This window comes from Hyla sarda, chromosome 7, assembly GCF_029499605.1.
Source record: "Hyla sarda isolate aHylSar1 chromosome 7, aHylSar1.hap1, whole genome shotgun sequence".
Taxonomy (NCBI): Eukaryota; Metazoa; Chordata; class Amphibia; order Anura; family Hylidae; genus Hyla; species Hyla sarda.
In genome coordinates, this window is record NC_079195.1 from 60,206,562 (window position 1) to 60,232,506 (window position 25,945).

At 40.5% G+C, this 25,945-nt stretch overlaps 1 protein-coding gene and 1 long non-coding RNA gene across 6 annotated transcripts in view; one reads left to right on the forward strand and one right to left on the reverse strand.

Annotated features, from left to right (window-relative positions):
* Positions 1-1,448: 1,448 nt before the first annotated feature.
* LOC130282282 (uncharacterized) lies at positions 1,449-24,637 on the reverse strand. Of its 5 annotated transcripts, none has more exons than XR_008846318.1 (5): positions 24,206-24,637; positions 22,300-22,432; positions 9,230-9,286; positions 6,957-7,046; positions 1,449-1,561 (listed from the first exon to the last, which is right to left on the reverse strand). It is a non-coding gene; the product is annotated as an uncharacterized LOC130282282 (long non-coding RNA). The 5 variants fall into 5 exon arrangements; XR_008846315.1 differs by lacking the exon at positions 1,449-1,561 and adding an exon at positions 6,151-6,439; XR_008846317.1 differs by lacking the exon at positions 9,230-9,286.
* Positions 5,112-25,945, forward strand: part of LOC130281650 (vertebrate ancient opsin-like) — a 120,479-nt gene continuing 99,645 nt past the window's right edge. Inside the window, exons 1-2 of the mRNA XM_056529097.1 lie at positions 5,112-6,286; positions 16,201-16,411. Coding sequence (XP_056385072.1) covers positions 5,941-6,286; positions 16,201-16,411 — 557 coding nt within the window. The 5' untranslated portion in view covers positions 5,112-5,940. The remainder of the gene's footprint in view (positions 6,287-16,200; positions 16,412-25,945) is intronic.

A 25,945-nucleotide genomic window follows, 5' to 3' on the forward strand; every position in this document is an offset into this window, starting at 1 on the left:
TTACTTTTACTTTTACATTTTTTACATTTTTTTTTACACTTGAATAGTCCCCATAGGGGACTATTCATAGCAATACCATGATTGCTAATACTGATCTGTTCTATGAATAGGACATAGAACAGATCAGTGTTATCGGCTATCTTCTGCTCTGGTCTGCTCGATCACAGACCAGAGCAGGAGACGCCGGGAGCCGGACGGAGGAAGATGAGGGGAGCTCCGTGCGGCGTTCTGAATGATCGGATCCCCACAGCAGCGCTGCGGGCGATCCGATCATTCATTCAAATTGCGCACTGCCGCAGATGCCGGGATCTGTATTGATCCCGGCACCTGAGGGGTTAATGGCGGACGCCCACGAGATCGCGGGCGTCGGCCATTGCCGGCGGGTCCCTGGCTGCGATCAGCAGCCGGGATCAGCCGCGCATGACAAGGGCATCGCTCCGATGCCCGCGGTTATGCACAGGACGTAAATGTACGTCCTGGTGCGTTAAGTACCACCGCACCAGGACGTACATTTACATCCTGCGTCCTTAAGGGGTTAAACACAAATGAAATAAAGTACATTAGAAAGATTTTTTTATTTACCATAAGGAGTGCAATAGCCAAACATTTTTTTTTATAATAGTGCCCATTTAAAAGTTTCAAGATTTTGCAAGTGACAGTGTATGCATGTGTCTCTGCAAGAGGTACTCTACCTAAGAGGTACACTCAGGGCCGGCCTTAGGTGTTCAGGCGCCCTGTGCGAGCTAACCTTGTGCCCCCCCCGCCCCCCCAGAAACGTACACAAAGAGGAAAAAATATATATATTTTTTATATTTAATCATTCCCCTGCCCCCTGAATCAGTCCCATGCACCCCTTCACCAGTCCCCTGCCCCCCCTTAATCAGATACAGTATAGTTTCCCCACATTAGGTGCAGTATAGTTCCCCCACATTAGGTGCAGTATAGTTCCCCACATTAGGTGCAGTATAGTTCCCCACATTAGGTGCAGTATAGTTCCCCACATAAGGTGCAGTATAGTTCCCCCACATTAGGTGCAGTATAGTTCTCCACATTAGTTTGGCAGTATAGTTCCCCACATTAGGTACAGTATAGTTCCCCACATTAGGTAGTAGCAGGTTCCCCACATAAGTTAGAAGAGGTTCCCCACATTAGGTAGAAGCAGGTTCCCCACATTAGGTAGTAGCATATTCCTCATATTAAGAAGTAGCAGTTGTTTTTACTCATTTCATCGTTGCCTTAATAGTTTTATATGTAATAAAAAAATTTTTTTTTTTAAAGTTACTAAAATGCCCCACTACTATTTTACTTTATAACATAAGGGGGTTGAATAGCAGATTTTAAAATTTGTTTAAATGGTTTAAACTTCTAATAAAACATATATATATACCGTATATACATATATATATATATATATATATATATATATATATATATATATATATATTGGCTAAAACTGATTTTATTGCTTACAGTTTTCTCACTGGAGCACTATGTGCCAGTAATACATATCACCAAATATTATAAATTTTAAATATGGAGCAGGATATACTTGGTAAATCACCTGTAATGAAAGACAAAGAGAAAATGAATTATCTTGGTAAGAATCATTAACCTTTAAACACAAGTTATACAGGAACTCATATCCTATACATAAAACATTTTTCCAGTATGATTCAAAGCCATAAAAAAAAAAAATCTTCAGCATATAAAAAACCTAAAAAAATAACAATGATAAGGTTTTGCAACAAGTAATAAATTCACTGAAAATCTAAAGAAACATTTCTAATATGCTTACATTCACTCCTGCTCATGACTGTTTTAGTAACATTTGGAAGATACAGAGATGGGAGCTCTACATAAAATACTTATATGAGGACCCAGGCCGAGGATACTGCGTTGCACACACCCGATGTGCCTATAGATACTAATAATTAACAATAAACGGAGCAGTCCTACTAGGCTAGGGGAAAGGAGGTTATAGAAATCAGAAGAATTGAAATAATAGGAGAGAAAAAAAAGGTTTGTGTCAAATATTGGACGTTGCTTTGGACAACACACAATATAATACAAATGATATATAAAATGTAAAATACATAAAAACACAATTGCTAGCTAAAATTGCACTAATGAGGTGGCTGGGACACAGGGTCTGTGCTATAGTAAGCACAGTGGGACAGTCTGGAAATTGCAAATGTCCTATTTGTTATAGGTGATGATTGGTGGGAATTGTAGTCTCAGTGAGGGTATTTTGCGCAAATAGCGCTGAAAGATGACATCCACAGTGTTGGCCGTAGTTGCAGCACTCGACAGTGACACTTAGTCTTCTTACCCTCACCATTGAAAAAGGGGACGTGGCTCTCCAAAACGCGTCTGGTCATAGACTGTTTCGCTGCACAGAGATTGAGACTTAACAGGGACGCTCCGCTACCCCAGCAGAGCCGAACACTAGGCTACCCCAGCAGAGTCCAAGACTTGCATTACTAACTAGCCGCAGCTAGCACCGGCATTCAGCCTTGGACCTCTGTACTTCTTGCTTATCCTCCCCGTGCCGTCGGGGTATAGAAGGCAGAGCCCAGAGGACTTCCAACACAGATACGCGCAGATCACCGAGCATTTGAAGAGCTGGTAAGAGGCACATATCCTTTATCACCTTCTTTAACTTGTCCCCATGCCGTCGGGGTATAGAAGGAGTAACTTCGTGATACTGTGTGAAACTTGGTGAAGCTTTAGCGCTACCACGCACATCTGCTTATTTTACAGACAGCCCTGCGCAGACAGGGAGAGTGGGCTCAGCACTGGGAGTCTCCAACGCTGTCGAGCGCTGCCACTACGGCCAACACTGTGGATTTCATCTTTCACCGCTATTTGCGCAAAATACCCTCACTGAGACTACAATTCACACCAATCATCACCTATAACAAATAGGACATTTGCAATTTCCAGACTGTCCCACTGTGCTTACTATAGCACAGACCCTGTGTCCCAGCCACCTCATTAGCACAATTGTAGCTAGCAATTGTGTTTTTATGTATTTTACATTTTATATATCAAAGCAAGGACCCTGCCAAGGACATCACCAGTAAGTCATCAAGAGTATCATTGTTATTTTAAATAAATGTCCAATATTTGACACAAACCTTTTTTTCTCTTCTATCATTTCAATTCTTCTGATTTCTATAACCTTTTTCCCCTAGCCTAGTAGGACTGCTCCGTTTAATGTTTTAGTAACAGTATTTCTTTTTTTAATTTTGCAAATGAATATATTAAAAGTAAAAAAAAAGTGCACATTGTTTTAAAAGATTTTTATTTACCTGCATAGTTTTGTTAGATTAACCCTTCAGAGTGAAGACAAGGGGATTTTAGTGCTCTTAGTGGTGTCATTGTGCCCCTGAAAGTCTCCTCCATGCTGTCCCACAATTGCTGTTTTGCCAGCAGTACTCATACTGAACTTCCTTTCCCTAACTTCACAGGCCATTCACAACTCAACACAGCACACATTTATCTCTGCTATGTTATAACATAGTGCTGGTGAAATTGCACTGAACAGGCTCACACTGTGCTAGGAGTGATTTACTCACTGCACTACTATATGTGGCATGTGAAAAAAGAAGGGGATACTGAAGGACTGTGTTTCAAAGGTGACGTGTGAGCAGAAATGCAAGAAACAGCAGCAGCAAGGAAAGAGTGCCCTGAGCTTCTACTGAGGTGGTGGTGGTAGTACAGAATTACACTGCAGCAAGCTGTATGAGCAGACGTGATAGCTGCTTATAGTTTGGTGGACAATAGTTTAGTTTTAAAAGTGGTGAGAAGTGAGAGGGAGCCTTGATTTACCTTTTATTGAACAGTGTGGATTATCTCCAGCAGGTAGACTGGCTCAGCAGATTGTAAGGAAGTGAGACACCTAGTGGTCAAGACTTTAGGTAAATTAAATGATTTACCAATATGTTGGGAATCACCTGCTATCAAATGGAGAGAAGTTATCAGGCATCTGGCATATGTATGCAGCAGTATACAATGGGATGCTGTTCTGGTATTCAGCTTATATTTAGAACGTAGACTACTTTAAAGATGTAAACCTAGCCTTATAGGTTTCTGCTCATAGAGTCCTATATTACAGACCCGTAGACACTCCATGTGTTGCCATATGGTGCCTTTTTGAGAAAATACTGTATCTCTGTACAAGAAGACTTATGAAACATAGTACATTACCAAATCAGGAACACAGGTATACAACAGTATGGTGACATTCAGAGCTAAATTATGGCCGGTTGTATGAGCCCTAAAATAAAGTTTTAGAATATATTTGTATGTTTTGTATCATTGGAAGTATGGACTGTTATAGACTGGGTGTAAAAAAAAAAAAAGTTTATTAATATGACAAAAGTGAGTCTAAAATACCCGTAGAGTAGAGAGAATTATATGTTAATGTGGTAGCAGCAACATATAGGGGGACATGTATCAATGTTTGCTTATGTATTCCTTTTTTTAGTTTTTTTTTTTTTTTCTTACAAATTTTTTTTCTTATGTGCGACTTACTGCTTTCAGCCTGTTGATAAATTTCTTTCACGTAAGCAATTTTTCTTTTTTTTTCTTTTGCTTTTGTGGTGGCTTTTTCTGCTCCATGTCTGAGCTGGAGTAAATTTAGTAGTTTTTTTCATGCGATGCGACTTTTTTGCAACTTTCACACTTGATAAATCTCTGACCACTGCAAGTCAAAAATCACTTTTTGCTTTGGTAAGCAAGATTTGTATTTTTTGCTTAGGACACTGAACAAGCAAAAAGTCGCAGAAAAAAGAGCGTAGGCGCATGTGCAACAATTTGCGACAATTTTAAGCAAAAAAAAATCGACTAAATGCTTTGATAAAGGTCCCCCCATAGAGAGTAATAAAACAAAACAGTTTTAAAGCTCTTGAATGTAAGAGATACAATGTATTAAAACATCATGAATAGTATATCACAAGCAAATAAACAGCAGTAAAGTGTTTCACGGGAAAGACATAAAACATTGTAAATATATAATATATATATATATATATATATATATATATATATATATATATATATATATAATTTTTAACTAAAGCTAAAATACAATAGAACATTTTGCCCCATTTATTAATAATCATAATAAAAGTCATTTCGGATCTGCTTTGAGTACATGTAATTTGGGCTTTTACGTTTTTTTTTTATTATAAGCAGCAGGAAGGGGATTCAATGGGATTCAATACGCCAGTGAAAGGACTAATAGTCCACTATCAGGCAGGGCGCACACATCACATCTGACTGCTGGAGTACACAGCCCTTATTTCCCTGAGGAATCTTAAGATTCTTCTTTCCTCCCCAGTCTGCATTCCTTACAATATGTTGCACTGTCAGCATCAGGCAATGACAGGATTAACCTTCTTGTGGTATTCATTCCTAGGAAACTACTACCATCTACATCTCGTGTCACTTTTTTTTGTAAGAAGAGGAAACTGGTACACACGTTGTTCTGAGGAACCCAGCCTTCTTCTGAGAAGGGAGGGGATTAACTCTTTGCCTACATTCTGTCAAGGAGGGATCCCAGTGTTATGTTCTCCTACGGACCAGGAATGCCTGGTGAGGTTTTCAGCACTGCTGCTGTCAGATGAAGGGTGGCTGCACACTAGGGGGGGTCACTGAGCACACAGGCACGCATGGATCAATGGCACATGTATATAAGGAGGAGTACACAACATTCAGCATTGCCCGGAGTTCATTGATTCTCCTGGTTGCCTTTCATGAGTGACACCTTTTAAGAGAAAATAAAAAAAAAATAAAGCAAAATGCCCTGCAGGTTGTCACCGTCTTCTCCAGGACTGCAGAAGACTTCTTCGTGTTGGAAGACTTGCAGCTGAACTTGTTTGCTGCCACCTTTTACAGTTGCCGGACTTCATCACCCACCAAGTTCCCACCGGCAGCATGTCCCCCAATGACTCTCTAGAAGCCAGTCCAGAGACGTCCACCCAGTGGAACCCGTTTCAGAGTCCCCTGAAATCCGTCGAGCCCTGGAACTTCCAACTCTTGACGGTCCTCATGTGCCTGATCACAACTTTGTCCATCGCTGAGAACTTTATCGTCATCATAGTCACCTTCAAGTTCAAGCAGCTGCGGCAGCCCCTCAACTATATCATCGTCAACCTGTCGGTGGCAGACTTCTTGGTGTCCATTGTTGGCGGCAGCATCAGCATCGCCACCAACAGCAGAGGATACTTTTACCTGGGACCGTGGGCTTGCGTGTTGGAAGGATTTGCTGTAACTTTTTTTGGTAAGAAGAGAACGTTGATACTTAACCCCCTTGTCATTCTTCACTGTAGTTTTCGCACCACACAGATGCAGCAGAGACGATTTTGTCATATAGGCATCTGTATTTTGTATCAGGGATGACAATCTCAGTACAGCGCTGTGGAATATGTTGGTGCTATATAGATAAAGGAATTATTAATTATTTATCATTATCATTGTTATTAATAATAATATCTAAATTGTGACAACAACGAGCATTTATATAGCGCTTTTCTCCCAATGAACAACCAACATCTACGCACCACACTACACACTACACCTGACAACCCCGGCTCTGCTACATCCAAGTAGTTTAACCCAACATTTTGTTTTTTTAACAGGTGAATTTTAAGCGACTCAATACTCTTCCTAAGACAGAACTAACATGATATCATGTATTCAAAATGTTCTGTTCTTAGTTGACTTTCCAGAGGAGCTAAGATCAGCCCTGCATGCAGACAAGCACCTCAGAGCCTTCGAAAACCTGATCGTATGCAATAACAATCACAAAGTAAAATATAAATAAAAAATAAATAAATATATAATTTTTTTTATTATTATTATAATATATATATATATATCTATATATATCTATATATATATATATATATATATATATATATCCTTATTATATCATTAAAAAAAAGTTTGACCTCATGGGTGATCTGGGTGCTTAAGGCTAAGTTTCAAATCTGTTGCATGGCGTTTTTTCGGTCCAAAAATATGCTGCGGCCAGATGTTAGCTGTAAATCAATGAGAAATCGACAAATTATTTTTTCACTTGGCGTTTTTCAGTTTCGCATTTATTTTTTCTTTTGGCGTTTTTTCACTCTTTTTTGGCGTTTTTCAGCTCCTTGGCGGTTTTGCAAAACCACAGCATGTTGAGCGTATGGCGTTTCTTAGTCAAAATCTTGCCGTTTTTCTCCCATAGAAGTCTATGGGAGTGAAAAAAACGTCATTAAAAAGCGATGTAGGTTTTGCATTTGGCAGGTTTGGTGTGCGAAGAAAGTTTCAGGTGGAAATCAAAGATGTCTTAGAATGTTCTCCAAACTGAGGCTCTCTGGCTGTGGCAAAACTGCAACTCCCATCATGCCCTGACAGCCTGCGGCTGTCAGGGCATGACGGGAGTTGTAGTTTTGCAACAGCCAGAGATCCACAGGTAGGCGAACATTAGTGTATTAGATAGCGAAGCACTTATCCACAGGTGCACTTATTTGTCTGTGTGTACAAAAATATGCAAATTGGTCACATTAACCCCTTGTTTCTATCAACAGGCAGAAATCTGAATGAGAGACCACGTATAGATAGAAAGTATTTTTAAATCAATTTTATGGGCAATGCTATTGTGCTATAAAGTAGCAGGGTAGTAGAGAGGATTTGCACTATGTTAAAGGGGTACTCCAGTGGAAAACTTTTTTTTTTAAATCAACTGGTACCAGAAAGTTAAACAGATTTGTAAATCACTTCTATTAAAAAATCTTAATCCTTCCAGTACTTTTTAGGGGCTGTATACTAAAGAGAAAAGGCACTTTTGGAACAAGTTTGTATGCAGGCTGCCATTAGCTTGATCACATGATGTTGTACAGTTTAATGAATGGCTGCAGGATCCGGGTCTGGGGATTTCAAATTTGCTTTCATGCAGTATAGTTCTATAGTACTGATGTGTCTTTGTTTTACGTGCTATGAAGAATGCTATTTAACTGATATGGAATAAAGCGTCTTCATGCAACTTGAACTCCTCAGAAGGGTTAAAGGGGTACTCCCATGTAAAACTTATTTATTTTTTATTTTTTAAATCAACTGGTGCCAGAAAGTTAAACAGATTTGTAAATTACTTCTATTATACAAATCTTAATCCTTCCAGTACTTATTAGCGGCTGTATACTACAGAGGAAATTCTTTTCTTTTTGGATTTCTTTTCTGTCACGACCACAGTGCTCTCTGCTGACACCTCTGTCCATTTTAGGAAATTTCTCCTGCTCTGGACAGTTCCTAGAATGGACAGAGGTGTCAGCAGAGAGCACCGTGGTCCTGATAGAAGAGAAATCCAAAAAGAAAAGAATGTCCTCTGTAGTATACAGCCACGAATAAATACTGGAAGGATTAAGATTTTTTTAATAGAAGTAATTTATAAATCTGTTTAACTTTCTAGCATCAGTTGATAAAAAAAAAAAAAAAAACAACAAAGTTTTTCACCAGTTTTTGCACCTTTTACCACTCACTACATAATTGCACATTGTCATGTTGTCATATATATATCTCGTATCTCTGACTGTGCCATCATATAGAAAGGCAAGTAAAAAATAGCAACTAGTCCATTCATAAGTCACACACTTTACCTTTTTTGCCCCCTGCTTGGGTGAGGCCTCTGAGATTTATTACTGGCTTAGCACAGCAGCACAGAGTATTTCTGGAGGGAACTGTAGTGAGGCAGACTGTCTGCCTAATTACAGTCCCTGCCAGAAATACTCTGTGCTGCTGGGAAGCCTACTCCATCTTCTACCTGCCTTTTACTGCCCCCTACATGATGGTACAGTCAGAGATATGTTATATTTCACATAAAACTTATAAGCCAGACTGTGCCATCGTGTAGGGAGCGGTGAAAGGCAGGGAGAAGATTCATACAACTGTACAATTCATAAGCCACCCACATGGCCAGGCTAGCCTGTTCTGGGTCCATGCAGATGTCGACAGAGAAGGCCGGCAGAGAGATCAGGGCCCTTCTTCAAGCGGGGCTCTGTACAGTGAGATTAAGATTTTTTAATAGAAGTGATTTACAAATCTGTTTAACTTTCTGGCACCAGTTGATTTAAGAAAAAAAAGTTTTCCATGGGAGTACCCCTTTAACAGGGTCTTAATGTTTATATTAAGCTTATAAAGTAATGTTATATCTAATGATCAGTCGGGATCTGACCTCTGGGATTACCATGATCGGTGTGAATGAATGGTTCTGAGCTTTTTCCCTGCCGGGCTCCTGGCTACCCTAAAATATAGATATATTAGTCACGCTGAAGTCAAAAAAGGCGTAAAGAATTAGAAAAACATTCAAAAAATAGCACCACACCTGACGTCAGGTTGTATATGGTATTGCAGCTCAGTTCCATTCATGTGAATAGAGCCAAGTTGTAATACCACACACAACCTGAGGACAGGTGTGGTGCTGCTTTTGGAAAATATATATATATTTTCCATTCCTTTATATCCCCTTTAGGTATTGGAGTATGAATCCTCTTTTCTGCCACCCTTGTCCCAATTTTGGCAAAAAAAAATATTATTCCATAATAAAAAAAATTTACCTATTGACAAATCATATTAAGAAAGTTTTATCAAAGATTTGCAGTCGTATATTTACAATACTTAGGGATATCACAAACAGACATTTCCAGTCACATGGAGTTCCCGTTAGACAATTTGTATGAATGTATGATCTTACAAACAGCAGTCAAAGGTTCCACCATGTGGGATAAATACTGTGCTATTCATGTTGTTTGTTTTATTATGTCAAATTTGTATTGGTCAGTTTCTTTTTTATGTAATGAAAATGGTCAACACATATAAAAAAAATTTTTAATAAATAAATAAGTAAATAAATAAACAGTAAAGTAAATAAATACATAGGGGAATATTCCATGCACTATTTTGCAGTACTTCTGTATTGTAGTTTATTCTGCCTCTCAGAGTTATCCTATTAAACCCTGCCAGAGTCTAATAGTAGTACTTAGCCTTAAAGGGGTATTCCAAGAAAAAACTTTTTTTTTATATATCAACTGGCTCCAGAAAGTTAAACAGATTTGTAAATTACTTCTCTTAAAAAATCTTAATCCTTCCAATAATTATCAGCTGCTGAAGTTGACTTGTTCTTTTCTGTCTGGCCATAGTGCTTTCTGCTGACATCTCTGCTTGTCTCGGGAACTGCACAGAATAGAATGGGTTTGCTATGGGGATGTGCTTCTACTTTGAACAGTTCCCGAGACACGTGTCATCAGAGAGCACTTAGAAAAGAACAACTCAACTTCAGCAGCTAAAAAGTACTGAAAGGATTAAGATTTTTTAATAGAAGTAATTTACAAATCTTTTTAACTTTCTGAAGCCAGTTGATATAAAAAAAAAAAAAGTATTTTCCTGGATAACCCCTTTAACCCCTTAAGGACGCAGGACGTAAATGTACCTCCTGGTGAGGTGGTACTTAACGCACCAGGACGTACATTTACGTCCTAAGCATAACCGCGGGCATCGGAGCGATGCCCGTGTCATGCGCGGCTGATCCCGGCTGCTGATCGCAGCCAGGGACCCGCCGGCAATGGCCGACGCCCGCGATCTCGCGGGCGTCCGCTATTAACCCCTCAGGTGCCGGGATCAATACAGATCCCGGCATCTGCGGGAGTTCGCGATTTAAATGAACGATCGGATCGCCCGCAGCGCTGCTGCGGGGATCCGATCATTCATAACGCCGCACGGAGGTCCCCTCTCCTTCCTCCGTGCGGCTCCCGGCGTCTCCTGCTCTGGTCTGTGATCGAGCAGACCAGAGCAGGAGATGACCGATAATACTGATCTGTTCTATGTCCTATACATAGAACAGATCAGTATTAGCAATCATGGTATTGCTATGAATAGTCCCCTATGGGGACTATTCAAGTGTAAAAAAAAATGTAAAAAAATTTAAAAGTAAAAGTAAAAAAAAAGTGAAAAATCCCCTCCCCCAATAAAAAAGTAAAACGTCCGTTTTTTCCTATTTTACCCCCAAAAAGCGTAAAAGACATTTTTTATAGACATATTTGGTATCGCCGCGTGTGTAAATGTCCGAACTATTAAAATAAAATGTTAATGATCCCGTACGGTGAACGGCGTGAACGAAATTTTTTTTTAAAAAGTCCAAAATTCCTACTTTTTTAATACATTTTATTAAAAAAAAATTATAAAAAGTGTATTAAAAGTTTTTTATATGCAAATGTGGTATCAAAAAAAAGTACAGATCATGGCGCAAAAAATGAGCCCCCATACCGCCACTTATACGGAAAAATAAAAAAGTTAGAGGTCATCAAAATAAAGGGATTATAAACATACTAATTTGGTTAAAAAGTTTGTGATTTTTTTTAAGCGCAACAATAATATAAAAGTATGTAATAATGGGTATCATTTTAATCGTATTGACCCTAAGAATAAATAACACACGTCATTTTTACCATAAATTGTACGGCGTGAAAACAAAACCTTCCAAAATTAGCAAAATTGCGTTTTTCGTTTTAATTTCCCCCAAAAAATAGTGTTTTTTGGTTGCGCCATACATTTTATGATATAATGAGTGATGTCATTACAAAGGACAACTGGTCGCGCAAAAAACAAGCCCTCATACTAGTCTGTGGATGAAAATATAAAAGAGTTATGATTTTTAGAAGGCGAGGAGGAAAAAATGAAAACGTAAAAATTAAATTGTCCTTAAGGCCAAAATGGGCTGAGTCCTTAAGGGGTTAAAGGAAAACTGTCACATGTTTGCTCCTGCACTATCCACAGGTACTGATGGATAGTGCGGGAGATGCTGATTCCTATGATCCCTACTATGGCCGGATCAGCCCGGCCGTTCACCCGTAATCTTAGTTTTATTATATGTGGAAATCTCGCTGTAACTGGCACGAGCGGGGTTTCTGTAAATTAACTGGCACTGACGTCAGTGCCGCCCGTCCGCAGCGCTGCCTGCTTATGAATATTCATCCCCCTCCCTCCAGCTCTCCCTCTTTCATTGTTCCTAACTAGAGGGAATGGGGATGAATATTCATAAGCGTGCGGCGCTGCGGATGGGCGGCGCTGACGTCAGTGCAAGTTAAGCTACAGAAACCCCGCCCGTGCCAGTTACAGCTAGATTTCCACATATAATAAAACTAAGATTACGGGTGAACGGCCGGGCGGATCTGGCCAAGGTAGGGATAATAGGAATCAGCATCTCCCGCACTATCCATCAGTACCTGTGGATAGTGCGGGAGCAAACATGAGACAGCTTTCCTTTAAAGGGGTACTCCGGTGGAAAACATTTTTTTATTTATTTACTGGTGCCAGAAAGTTAAGCAGATTTGTAAATCACTTCTATAAAAAATTCTTTGCTTTTTGAATTTCTTTTTTGTGTTGTCCACAGTGCTCTCTGCTCACACCTCTGTCCATATCAGGAACTGTCCAGAGCAGCATAGGTTTGCTATGGGGATTTTCTCCTGCTCTGCACAGTTCCTGATACGGGCATCATGTGTCAGCAGAGAGCACTGTGGACAAGAAAAAAAAGAAATTAAAAAAGAAAAGAATTTCCTCTGTAGCATACAGCTGCTAAAACTACTGGAAGGGTAAAGATTTTTTAATAGAAGTCATTTACAAATCTTTTTAACTTTCTGAAGCCAGTTGATATAAAAAAAAAAATAAAAAAAAAGTATTTTCCTGGATAACCCCTTTAAAGGAAAACTGTCACATGTTTGCTCCTGCACTATCCACAGGTACTGATGGATAGTGCGGGAGACGCTGATTCCTATGATCCCTACTATGGCCGGATCCGCCTGGCCGTTCACCCGTAATCTTAGTTTTATTATATGTGGAAATCTCGCTGTAACTGGCACAGGCGGGCTTTCTGTAGCTTAACTGGCACTGACGTCAGTGCCGCCCATCCGCAGCGCTGCCCGCTTATGAATATTCATCCCCCTCCCTCCAGCTCTCCCTCTTTCATTGCTCCTAACTAGAGGGAATGGGGATGAATATTCATAAGCGTGCGGCGCTGCGGACGGGCGGCGCTGCTGTCAGTGCCAGTTAAGCTACAGAAACCCCGCCCGTGCCAGTTACAGCTAGATTTCCACATATAATAAAACTAAGATTACGGGTGAACGGCCGGGCGGATCTGGCCAAGGTAGGGATAATAGGAATCAGCGTAATCAGCAAACATGTGACAGCTTTCCTTTAAAGGGGTACTCTGGTGGAAAACTTTTTATTTTTTATTTACTGGTGCCAGAAAGTTAAGCAGATTTGTAAATCACTTCTATTAAAAATTCTTTGCTTTTTGAATTTCTTTTTTGTGTTGTCCACAGTGCTCTCTGCTGACACCTCTGTCCATATCAGGAACTGTCCAGAGCAGCATAGGTTTGCTATTTTCTCCTGCTCTGCACAGTTCCTGATACGGGCATCATGTGTCAGCAGAGAGCACTGTGGACAAGAAAAAAAAGAAATTCAAAAAGAAAAGAATTTCCTCTGTAGCATACAGCTGCTAAAACTACTGGAAGGGTAAATATTTTTTAATAGAAGTAATTTAAAAATCTGTTAAACTTTCTGGCACCAGTTGATAAAAAAAAAAAAAATACGTTTTCCACTGGAGTACCCCTTTAAATCAGTGTTTCCTAACCCGGGTGCCCGAAGCTGTTGTAAAACTACAATTTTTCTTGGAATGCTGGAAGCTGTAGGTTTGCAACAGCTGGATGCACCCTGGTTGTGTGTGGTATTACAACGTGGCTTAATTTAATTAAATGGAACTGAGCTGCAATACCACATACTAACTGAGGACAGGGTTAGTGCTGTTTTGGAAGAAATCAGCTCTGTCTTTCTAATCTTGGATAATCTCATATAATGAAGCCCCATCTGCCATACCATCCAATGGGTACTCATGATTGTATTGTGGGGCAGGGTGGCCAGGTCACAGTGGGAGCCCCCTTCTACTGTTTAACTTTTGAGATGCTACTTTCACTGTGATCCGCATAATCAAGGTGAATGAATGGCTGAGATCAGAGTTATCTCTGGTCGCGGCTTCTGCTGCAGGGTGTCATCTGTAATATAGAGCTCATATCTGCTGTGTATGAATTGCGCTCGGCTTCTGAACCCAATCCACACACTCCATAACTCTACAGCAGACAGAGCCAATCCCTCCTGGTTTTCAAGATCTTTGCTTGCAGTCATTCAATGGGAACCTTCCATGCTAATGTAAACAATTACAGTTCCTATTGAAGAACAGCAAGCAAATATCTTAAAAGCCAAGAAGAATTCATATAGAACATGTATAGAAAAATTATTTTGGAGAAAAGACATCTTAAGGGCAAGATATTTCGTTATATTTCGATATGATCGTTTTATGCCTAGGCCAATAACCATGACAAGGGGGCATGCTCCACGTCTAGAGGAAAGAAGGTTTCTACACCAGCACAGACAGAGATTCTTTACTGTAAGAGCAGTGAAACTATGGAACTCTCTGCCTTGTGATGTCTGACTCATAAACAAGCTCAAGGGGGGGGGGGGGGGTCTGGATGCTATGTTTATGGGAATAGAACATTGATCAAGGGATTTATTCTGATGCCATATTGGAGTAGGAAAGGGATTTTTGCTGTCATGGGGCAATTGGCATCAGCCTCGTGTTTTTTTTGTTTTTTTTTGTTCTTGTTTTTGCCTTCCTCTGGATCAACACAGTAGGGTTTTATATTGAACCTGATGAACTCTTGCCTTTTTTTAACCTTACAAAATATGTACTGTAAAACTTTTCATTATACTATGAAAAACTTTCACCTGCATTAACCCCTTAAAGGGATATTCCAGGATTTTTTTTTATTTGACTATGCTACAGGGGCTGTAAAGTTAGTGTAGTTCATAATATAGTGTCTGTACCTGTAGTGTGTGTGATGGTTTTTCACAATTCTGTAAATTTCACTCCAGTATTTATTTTTACCAGCATACCAAATGACTGTTGTCTCAGATTTTTCCCATGTTGCAATGCGGCCGAGACCTGACATCCCTAGTCAGCTGATGACAGGGAGCCTGTCTGCTTCAATGGGTGGAGGGATCGCTTGGTGGGAGAGGGATCAGTCTGCAACTAATTCAACAGCTGTAGGCACCCTGATTGAAAACCACAGGTCTTTGAATGGATGCAGCTAATTTATGTGTCAATGGGTGGGGTGGCTGATGTGTGGGAGGGAGGAAAATGGAATTGTGGGATTTGTAGTCAAGAAAAGAAAAGTCAAACAGGAAATACAAGTTCACAAAAAGCTAGCCACAGTGTTATGGTAATCTCACAACATAGCCATTTAGCCCCAAGACAAGCGCAGATCCTTCCTAAGCATGTCCATTACTGCCTGCCAGGTACGTACTAAAATCACCTAATGGTGGATAACCCCTTTAAGTGCTGCATGGACTAATGTATATAAATACTCTCTATGTCCAAAGTTCCCTAGCCCATGTTAGAGCAAAATATATGGTCGGTGATCTGTAAAGACTTGTGATTTTCATTGAAGATAGAGGTAATAAATGCAACACAACCAATATAGTATCCTCTATGAGACACTCCATTGGTTGTGCTATCTTTATTATCTGGTCTTCGACTACAGCAGACCTTAGGACTGGGCACGGTGAAGCCTACACTAATATATATCTCTATATATCTTGGGTTCTGTGTAGTTGAATTTCTTCTATTTCTTTGAATATTGGACGTTCCTCCATAGTAACCCTGTGTACCATCATATTGGATCAGCACTCTTAGGTTAGGTTCACACTATGAAATTTCCGCCTACAATTCCACTTTGAAATTACAGGCACAAATTCCGCTTACTAAAATGTATAGTGTAGTGAATGGGTTTCCGTTCACAAATTTACACCTCAGAATTTGTGAAGTGGAATTTGTGAACGGAAAATGCACTTTCAAATTTCCGCCTGGAGAATGGCGTTGCTCATTCTTCAGGCGGAAATATTTGCGGAACACATTGCAGTCTATTGGAGACTGCAGTGTCCGCACGGTCCTAGTGCCAACTGATTTGGCGCTGGCTGCACTCGGAATCTCCAGGTGGAAATTTTCTGCCTGGAGATTCCGCAGTGTGAACCTAGCCTTATGGTTTATAATAAAAACATCATCCATTATTGCTTACAAACTTCTTAAATATTTTGCCTTTTGCCTCTCAGGAATTGTAGCTTTGTGGTCCTTGTCGATCTTGGCCTTTGAAAGATATGTGGTGATTTGCCGACCACTTGGAAACCTCCGCCTCCGTGGAAAACATTCCGCCATTGGTATTCTATTTGTGTGGGTTTTCTCTTTTATTTGGACAATTCCCCCAACCATGGGATGGAGTAGCTACACAACAAGCAAAATTGGAACCACATGTGAACCCAACTGGTAAGAAACATTTCTCTTTTTGATTTTTATGTAATCTAGATACATTTGTTGGTTGATGAAGATTTTATCACCCTGGAGGCTGGAGAACTTTTTTTTTATTGTAGGTAAAGTATATCTACTGTCAAGAGTCATGTTAAAGGTAACCAATTGGCAGATTTTAGCATATATAACTTCTGACAATGCGTTATATATGCTAAAATCAATATCCTCACATCTCCAGGGGACGTTTGTTCCCCCAGAGATGATGAAGATATGAAGTTATAAAATATCCAACCCCCCCCCCCCCCGCCCACTCAACAAGTAGTCCCCTGGGCGGGGACTTCTACTTACTAGCTCCCATTGCTATGGCTGTGGTCCTGCCCCCTCGCCTTGATTGACGGCGCACATCACCACTCTGCTCCGTCTGCTAAGGGGCATCGGGAGCTAGTAAGTGTAGTTCCCAGGTACCGACCCAGGGGACTACTTACCGGGCGGTCGGGGGGGGGGGGAAGGGTTTGGGGGTTCGACGATACTCTATAACTTCATATCTTCACCATCCCTGGGGGAAAAATGTCCCCGGGGGATGGTGAGGATAACAATTTTACCATATATAATGCGTTGTAGAGCGTTATATATGCTAAAATCTGCTGATTTAAGGTTGTGTTCTCATCAAAACATAACCTGAGATGTCGGCTTTAAGATTCCCAACCTTATCATGGAGAAAAACCTGACTTCTTCTGTCCTCTAACTAGGTTCCAAAAAATTCCAGGGTAATATTCAACCCTAGTTGGGATAACCTTGTCTGGCCTTATGGGCTTTTGTGTAATCCTTGTGTTCTCATCTATGTTGTTCTGCATACCGTGCCATTATTTTCAGACCTTTTTATTTCATACCATGGCAGAACCCTTTGGACCCTATTGGACACCTATAGGGTTCAAAGGGCTTTGGGCGCTACCAGTGATGTCCATTTGACACCACCAATGCCCATCTCGCATCGAATCTGGAACAGCGCTGTGGCTTCTGTTATAACTAGAAGGCACATTGTTGATGAAAACATAACCTGAGATGTCGGCTTTAAGATTCCCAACCTTCCAGGGTAACCATTAACCCTAGTTGGGAAAACCTAGTGTAACCTTATAGGTTTTTGTGTAATCCTAAATCTCTATTTCCTATTCATTATCGCCATTGTCAACAATTTTTCTAAATCAATGTGTAACTCCAGCATTGCTCTCCTACCTGTTCTGCAAAGGTGGGTGTGGAAAGACCCAGGCCATGCTAGGCAGTACAGTTGCCGGGGCAATCAAACCATGCACAGAGAGTTCCGTGCATGAGTCTTATAAATAAGAAAAGCGCTCGTGCATGGAACACGCTTGTATGGTACAGTTGTCTTTGCAACCCTGACTGCCCGGCCTATGCAGCAAGCACTGAGCTAGGGAGTGAAGAACTTAGCTGCGTGCTTCATAGCTTTAGCCTTTACCTGTGAAGAGAAGATAGGAGTTTTGGTTTTGTAACAGCTGGGGTGACCACAGCTTTATGCCATGACATGATTTTTCTCCATGATTTTTAACCAGTACAATGAGTGTCTAATGTTTTATTTTTTTTTTAACTCCTGTAGGAAAATGGGCAAATGGAAAAAGTAATTTTCCACTGTATAAGTGATATTTTTAGTAATATTTACAACCAGCCTTATTTATTTATCAGTCATGTTTGGTTGGATTTGTCAATAATCTAATATTTATAGAGATGCCAGACAATTCTTTGATTTTCGGGTCTCTGCTGTCTAGGAAAATTTACACTAATAAACAGATGGAATTACATTGTGAACATACACAGCATCAGAGCCAGCATGCAGCAATCTATAATAAAAAAAAACATATTCTACATTTAGCCAATTCTGCTGTGAATGTCAATGGGGAAGTTAGGGCTGATAGGCCGAATCATCAGTTTATGCCTATGAATGATTATTATTTAGTACAGTGTTTTCCAAACAGTGGGGGGGAGATATTCAAAACTACTGTCATTTCTGTTCCAGCGATATTAATTACAACTTTTTTTTTCTTCTCATATTTTGAAAGGTCTCTTGTGCTGCTTTGAAAATATAGGAAAGTTCACTTTTGTGCCAATTTTGCTTCAAAATTGCCAAATTTGGCACCAATTTTTTTTACCGCCATATTGTATTTTTTTTTTGCGCCAAAATTGCTGAATTTGGTGCCAGATTTTACATCCCGGAAGATTTTGGCTGAAGCATCTCACATAATATTCCATGATTACTAGTGCCCAGATAAGCGATAACTGTATAAATAAAACATTTCTAGAGCTTAAATGTGAGTTCAGGTGCAGTGACCATGAAAAGAATATATATATTTTTTTTAACAACATTTTCCAATAATAATGATTTATTTTTCAATAATTGATTAAATAACACCTTTTACCCAAAAATCTAAAGAAAAGAAGAAAAGAAAAAAAAGGAAAAACTACAACCATTTTTGTGATTTGTACACTAGCAAAAAGCGGGTGTAAAATTTTTGATGTAAAATGGACTGTAAAACATTAACCCCTTAAGGACTCAGCCCATTTTGGCCTTAAGGACTCAGACAATTTAATTTTTACGTTTTCATTTTTTCCTCCTCGCCTTCTAAAAATCATAACTCTATTATATTTTCCTCCACAGACTAGTATGAGGGCTTGTTTTTTGCGCGACCAGTTGTCCTTTGTAATGACATCACTCATTATATCATAAAATGTATGGCGCAACCAAAAAACACTATTTTTGTGGGGAAATTAAAACGAAAAACGCAATTTTGCTAATTTTGGAAGGTTTTGTTTTCACGCCGTACAATTTCTGGTAAAAATGACGTGTGTTCTTTATTCTGAGGGTCAATACGATTAAAATGATACCCATTATTATATACTTTTATATTATTGTTGCGCTTAAAAAAAATCACAAACTTTTTAACCAAATTAGTACGTTTATAATCCCTTTATTTTGATGACCTATAACTTTTTTATTTTTCCGTATAAGCGGCGGTATGGGGGCTCATTTTTTGCGCCATGATCTGTACTTTTTTTTGATACCACATTTGCATATAAAAAACTTTTAATACATTTTTTATAATTTTTTTTTTATAAAATGTATTAAAAAAGTAGGAATTTTGGACTTTTTTAATTTTTTTTCGTTCACGCCGTTCACCGTACGGGATCATTAACATTTTATTTTAATAGTTCGGACATTTACGCACGCGGCGATACCAAATATGTCTATAAAAAATGTTTTTTACGCTTTTTGGGGGTAAAATAGGAAAAAACGGACGTTTTACTTTTTTATTGGGGGAGGGGATTTTTCACTTTTTTTTTACTTTTACTTTTACATTTTTTTACATTTTTTTTTACACTTGAATAGTCCCCATAGGGGACTATTCATAGCAATACCATGATTGCTAATACTGATCTGTTCTATGTATAGGACATAGAACAGATCAGTATTATCGGTGATCTTCTGCTCTGGTCTGCTCGATCACAGACCAGAGCAGGAGACGCCGGGAGCCGCACGGAGGAAGGAGAGGGGACCTCCGTGCGGCGTTATGAATGATCGGATCCCCGCAGCAGCGCTGCGGGCGATCCGATCGTTCATTTTAGTCGCGAACTGCCGCAGATGCCGGGATCTATATTGATCCCGGCACCTGAGGGGTTAATGGCGGACGCCCGCGAGATCGCGGGCGTCGGCCATTGCCGGCGGGTCCCTGGCTGCGATCAGCAGCCGGGATCAGCCGCGCATGACACGGGCATCGCCCCGATGCCCGCGGTTATGCTTAGGACGTAACTGTACGTCCTGGTGCGTTAAGTACCACCACACCTGGACGTACATTTACGTCCTGCGTCCTTAAGGGGTTAAAGGGGTATTCCAGGAAAAAACTTTTTTTTTAAATATCAACTGGCTCCAGAAAGTTAAACAGATTTGTAAATTACTTCTATTAAAAAAATCTTAATCCTTTCAGTACTTATGAGCTTCTAAAGTTTAGGTTGTCTAAGTAATCTCTGATGACACATGTCTCGGGAACCGCCCAGTTTAGAAGAGGTTTGCTATGGGAATTTGCTTCTAAATTGGGCGGTTCCCGAGACACGTGTCATCAGAGAGCACTTAGACAGAAAAGAACAACCTTAACTTCAGAAGCTCATAAGTACTGAAAGGATTAAGATTTTTTAATAGAAGTAATTTACAAATCTGTTTAACTTTCTGGAGCCAGTTGATATATATAAAAAAGTTTTTTCCTGGAATACCCCTTTAACATTATACATAGCCACGCCCAATTTTGCAAAACTGGTGTGACTAGTGTAAACCTTGGATAATTCTCATGTAAAACTATTTGAAGATCAGATTTTTTGCGTGAAACAAAATTTTTGATGTGAAGAGTTTTGAATATGGCCCTCTGTGTCTCCAGTTGTTGCAAAACTACAACTCCCAGCATGCCCAGACAGCCGAAGGCTGTCCGGGCATGCTGGGAGTTGTAGTTTTGCAACAGCCAGAGGCACGCTGTTTGGAAAACACTGACTTAGTGTATGTAGACTTGTGTACTGTTGTATGTGTGTTTTTATTACTTTGTGAATTAGCGGTTACACTGGATAAGTGGCATAGCTGAGCATCATAGAAGCTGCACAACACAGCGTTTTGTATCATCAGAGAGGAGAATTAGTGGCAGGAGCCCAGTATTGGCCATGTGCGGTCATAAATATGCAGAACCTAGTCCGAAAATACCTCCACTACAGGTGCGCTGCCAGAACAGAGGGAACATATCAATAATTAAGAACCCGGTCTGTCATAAAAAGCTGAGTCCTAAAATGCTCAGGAACTATGTTGTAATCTCCAGTTCCCCTTTAACGACTCTTAAAGAGGGACTCACGACCAAGTGGAGACTTTAAAGGGGTACTCCGGTGGGGGAAAGTCAACTGGTGGCAGAAAGTTAAACAGATTTGTAAATTACTTCGATATAAAGATATTAATCCTTCCATTACTTATCAGCTGCTGTATACTACAGAGGGAGGTTAGTTGTTCTTTTCTGCCTAAAAACAGTGCTCTCTGGCCAGAGAAGAAGAGGTTTGCTATGGGGATTTGCTCCTACTCTGGACAGTTCCAGACATGGACAGAGGTGTCAGTAGAGAGCACTGTGGTCAGACAGGAAAGAGCAACTCCGCTTCCTTTGTAGCATACAGCAGCTGATAAGTACTGGAAGGTTAAGATTTTTTTAATAGAAGTAATTTACAAATCTGTTTAACTTTGTGGAGCCAGTTGATAGGGAAAAAAATGTTTTCCACTGGAGTACCCCTTTAATCTTTTTGCTTAAATTGGTTTTGCAATTGCTTTCATTAGTCAAACAGCTGCCCCCCTGCCTGCTTAGATACATACTAGTCCATGCATTATCACCTATGTCATGGACACACTTCCTTGATTGACAGCTGTGAGTGCAGGGCTCATAGCTGGAGGAAACTCCTCCCACTGTCAGCTTGTGTCCTGCTACTGTCAGTGAGGACAAGTTGGGAGTTGTAGTTTTACTAATGCTAGGGGAGAGCAGACAGCATACTGAGGGAGGGGGCGGAGACCTGCACAGTGAGGCCATGCCCTTCCCTTTGAACAGAATTCAGGCTAGTGAGCTAAATTAAAAGTGCAACAAAAAAATAAATAAAGGTGTTAGACACATAACACATGGTCAGGATTAGGTACTGAGTGATATCTTAAAAAACATTTTTTTTTTTTGGATCTGACGGGTTCGCTTTAAGCGGTTTTCCAATAAAAAAAATATTGCATTGGCATTTAGAAATTACAGACATTTTTTACAATATCCCTCCATCTTCACAGGCTCAAAAGTAATTGTTTAAACTAATATAATTATAAATAGAAGGATTACATTTAATACCTAGATGAATACTTTGCCGTCAATGTCTGCCCGGGGTCTGGAACATATGGACATCACCAAGAAGCTGACTTTCCTCCCTTGAGATGCTTTGCCAGGACAGGGCCGTAATGGGTCTTTGTGCTTCTAGTCTAGTCTTTAGTAAAAAAAGCCCCATCAGGGAGAGGTGAGATTAATGACTCAGTAGAATGTGCAATTTCTTTGCTTTAAAGGGATACTCCGGTGCTTACACATCTTATCCCCTATCCAAAGGATAGGGGATAAGATGCCTGATCGCGGGAGTCCCGCAGCTGGGGACGCCCACGATCATGCACGCGGCACCCCATTTGTAATCAGACCCCAGAGCGTGTTCGCTCCGGGTCTGATTACGCTCGACAGCAGGGCCGGCGGCGTGTGACGTCACGCCTCCGCCCCGTGTGATGTCACGCTCCACCCCTCAATGCAAGCCTCCTGTAGGCTTGCATTGAGGGGCGGAGCGTGACATCACACGGGGGCGGGGGCGTGGCGTCACACACCGCCGGCCCTGTAGTCGAGCGTAATCAGACCCGGAGCAAACACCCTCCGGGGACTGATTACAAACGGGGTGCCGTGTGCATGATCGTGGTCGTCCCCAGCTGCGGGACTCCCGCAATCAGGCACCTTATCCCCTATCCTTTGGATAGGGGATAAGATGTGTAAGCACCGGAGTACCCCTTTAAGGAGCTCCTGTGTTGCTCCTGTGTTGATGATAGGATAGGTCACCATCCTATCATCTTTGCAGCATTTTACTGAATTTAGGCAAATAGTATAACTCAATACACTACATTACATCAATCCGCAATCCCTTCATCAATATATACCCATCGCCAGTCAAAATTGATGTGAAGTAGCATGATGTGGTAAACGTCATTTCCAATTATACTTAGGTGGGAAGGGGGTATGTCTCATTCATATGTAAGGTCTCAACATTTGTCCAAATCATCACATTGCCTCTGGCAGCTTCATTTCTGGCACCCCTTGACGAATTAAGCATAATCAGTGTTTAAAAACACATAATAGATGCAAAGCATCTATGGTGCAAAAAAAAATGGTTAACGTAAGTTAGGCCAGAATTTTAACACATTTAGAATAGTAAATCTGCTACAATGTATCTTTTGTGGTTTATACTGTACATATAGCAGACACCAAGGTGGGGCCTTGTATCTAAACACCATCAAGGCACCATGAAAAATATAGCAGGCACCTAGTTGGCACCTGGTACCTAATGCTATCTAAACATATCTTAGCACCTAGCTGGCACCTGGTACCTAATGCTATCTAAACACCATCTAAGCACCATTTAGATATAGCAGTCACCTAGCTAGCACCTGTGACCTAATGCTATCTAAACACATCTTAGCACCTAGCTTGCACCTGGTACCAATGCAATCAAAACACCATCTAAGCACCATGTAGATATAGCAGGAACCTAGCTTACACCTGGTACCTAATGCTCTCTAAACTCCATCAAAGCACCATGTAGATATAGCAGTCACCTTGCTGGCACCTGTTACCTAATGCTATCTATACACATCTTAGCGCCTAGCTGGCACCTGGTACCAATGTCATCTAAACACCATCTAAGCACCATGTAGATATAACAGGAACCTAGCTGACACCTGGTACCTAATGCTACCTTAACACCATCTAAGCACCATGTAAATAAAGAAGGAACGTAGCTGGCACCTGGTACCTTATGCTATTTAAACACCATCTACGCACCATGTAAATAAAGAAGGAACGTAGCTGGCACTTGATACCTAATGCTATCTAAACACCATCTACGCACCATGTAAATATAGCAGGCATCTAGCTGGCACTTGGAACCTAAACACCATCTAAGCATAATGTTATATTATAATTGCACAGGGTCCCACTATCTAATACATACCCTTTCCTTGTTCAGCTTCCAGGTCATATAGGACAGAGTGTTTTTAAGGTCTCCTCCAGGTGGTCCCATAAAAAGCAGACATACTGTGTAAATATATAGCCGTCTGCTCCACTGGTTTCCCTATATTCATTGCTAAACTGTATCAGTATTATTCACCACAGGATATCATGATGTGCCATTCAAAAAGTTCCTAAAGACCAGACCGAAATTGCAAGAACTTTTCTTAAACCCTGATGATATATGACAAGGGCTGAATGTATCTGCTTTATGTGGAAGTTCCTATATAATGGTTCTGTCATCGGAACATCATTGGAGTTCAGAGAGGACGCTTAAATTATTTTATGATGGATCGTCTTTTTTGTTTTCTTTTATCAATTTAATCTCCTTAAGATCCCCGACCTGTCTACTTTCCAATACTTCAAATATCCATTATTATGCTTTCCTTACCGTTTAAAGTTAGTTTCTATGCAATATCAATCTCTGGGAAGATTCACTATGAAGAATGACAGTGTATAAAATCCAATCAATTTTAGTCTCTGAGTACATGGATATGTAAAAGAGTCCAAACCATAATACAGGGAGGGGGCGAGGAGAGAGGAACCAGGGGCGTAGCTATAGAGGTAGCAGGTAACAGTCACACTGGCCCCAAAGAGGGCCCCAAAGCACATCAGGCCCCAAAGAGGGCCCCAAAGCACATCTGCCCCATAAGAGATCAGTATTATAATTGGCATATAGGGCCCTGTTTCAGATTTTGCATTGGAGCCCAGAAGCCACAAACTACGTCTCTGAGAGGAACTAATATAAAATTAAAATGGGACTTGCTTCCAGTGCTCTTACAGGAGGGCTTGGCAGGGGTTAACATACACAGGGGAAGATTTATCAAAACCTGTGCAGGGGAAAAGTTGCCCAGTTGCCCATAGCAACCAATCAGCTAGCTTCTTTTTTTAACAAGGCCTCTGCAAAATGAAAGAAGCGATCTGATTGGTTGCTATGGGCAACTGGGCAACTTTGCCTCTGCACAGGTTTTGATCAATCTCCCCCACTGCGCTAGTGACAGTGTTCATCCCAGCGCAGTGTTTCCCAACCAGAGTGCCTCCAGCTGTTGCAAATCTACAACTCCGAGCATGCTGGGAGTTGTAGATTTGCAACAGCTGGAGGCACCCTAATTGGAAAACACTGCCCTGGTGTAATGAATACCCTTGTTCACCCCAGCGTAATACACATGCAATGTTGCCTTCGTATTATCAATCACAACTGTCCCCAGCAGATCTTAGGGTATTGTCAACTATTAACCAATCCCTACAGAGGTTTCCTCCCGCAGGGACAACGACCCTTTATAATGACCCCCACTAAAATTTTACCTTTATTTATTATATTTCCACATTCAGTTTGGGAATTTCCTTTTTAAATATTATAAATAAAGGTTACATTTTAGTATGGGGTCTTTCTAAAGGGTCTATCTCCCCGTGGAGGTTGGGTGGTTGGAAGACCCCTCAAAGGAATGTTTAATAGCATTCGTATTAAAACTGCAAATCCCGGCCTAATGGATCAGATGGCCTAAACTGACAGCTGCCATAATACTGATGAAAACTTGTGTTTTAGTTTTGGGGTAGTGTGAACTCAGTCTTAGTGAGAGAGACATGGAGAGTTAAAGGGGTATTCCAGGCAAAAACTTTTTTTAATATATCAACTGGCTCCGGAAAGTTAAACAGATTTGTAAATTACTTCTATAAAAAAAAT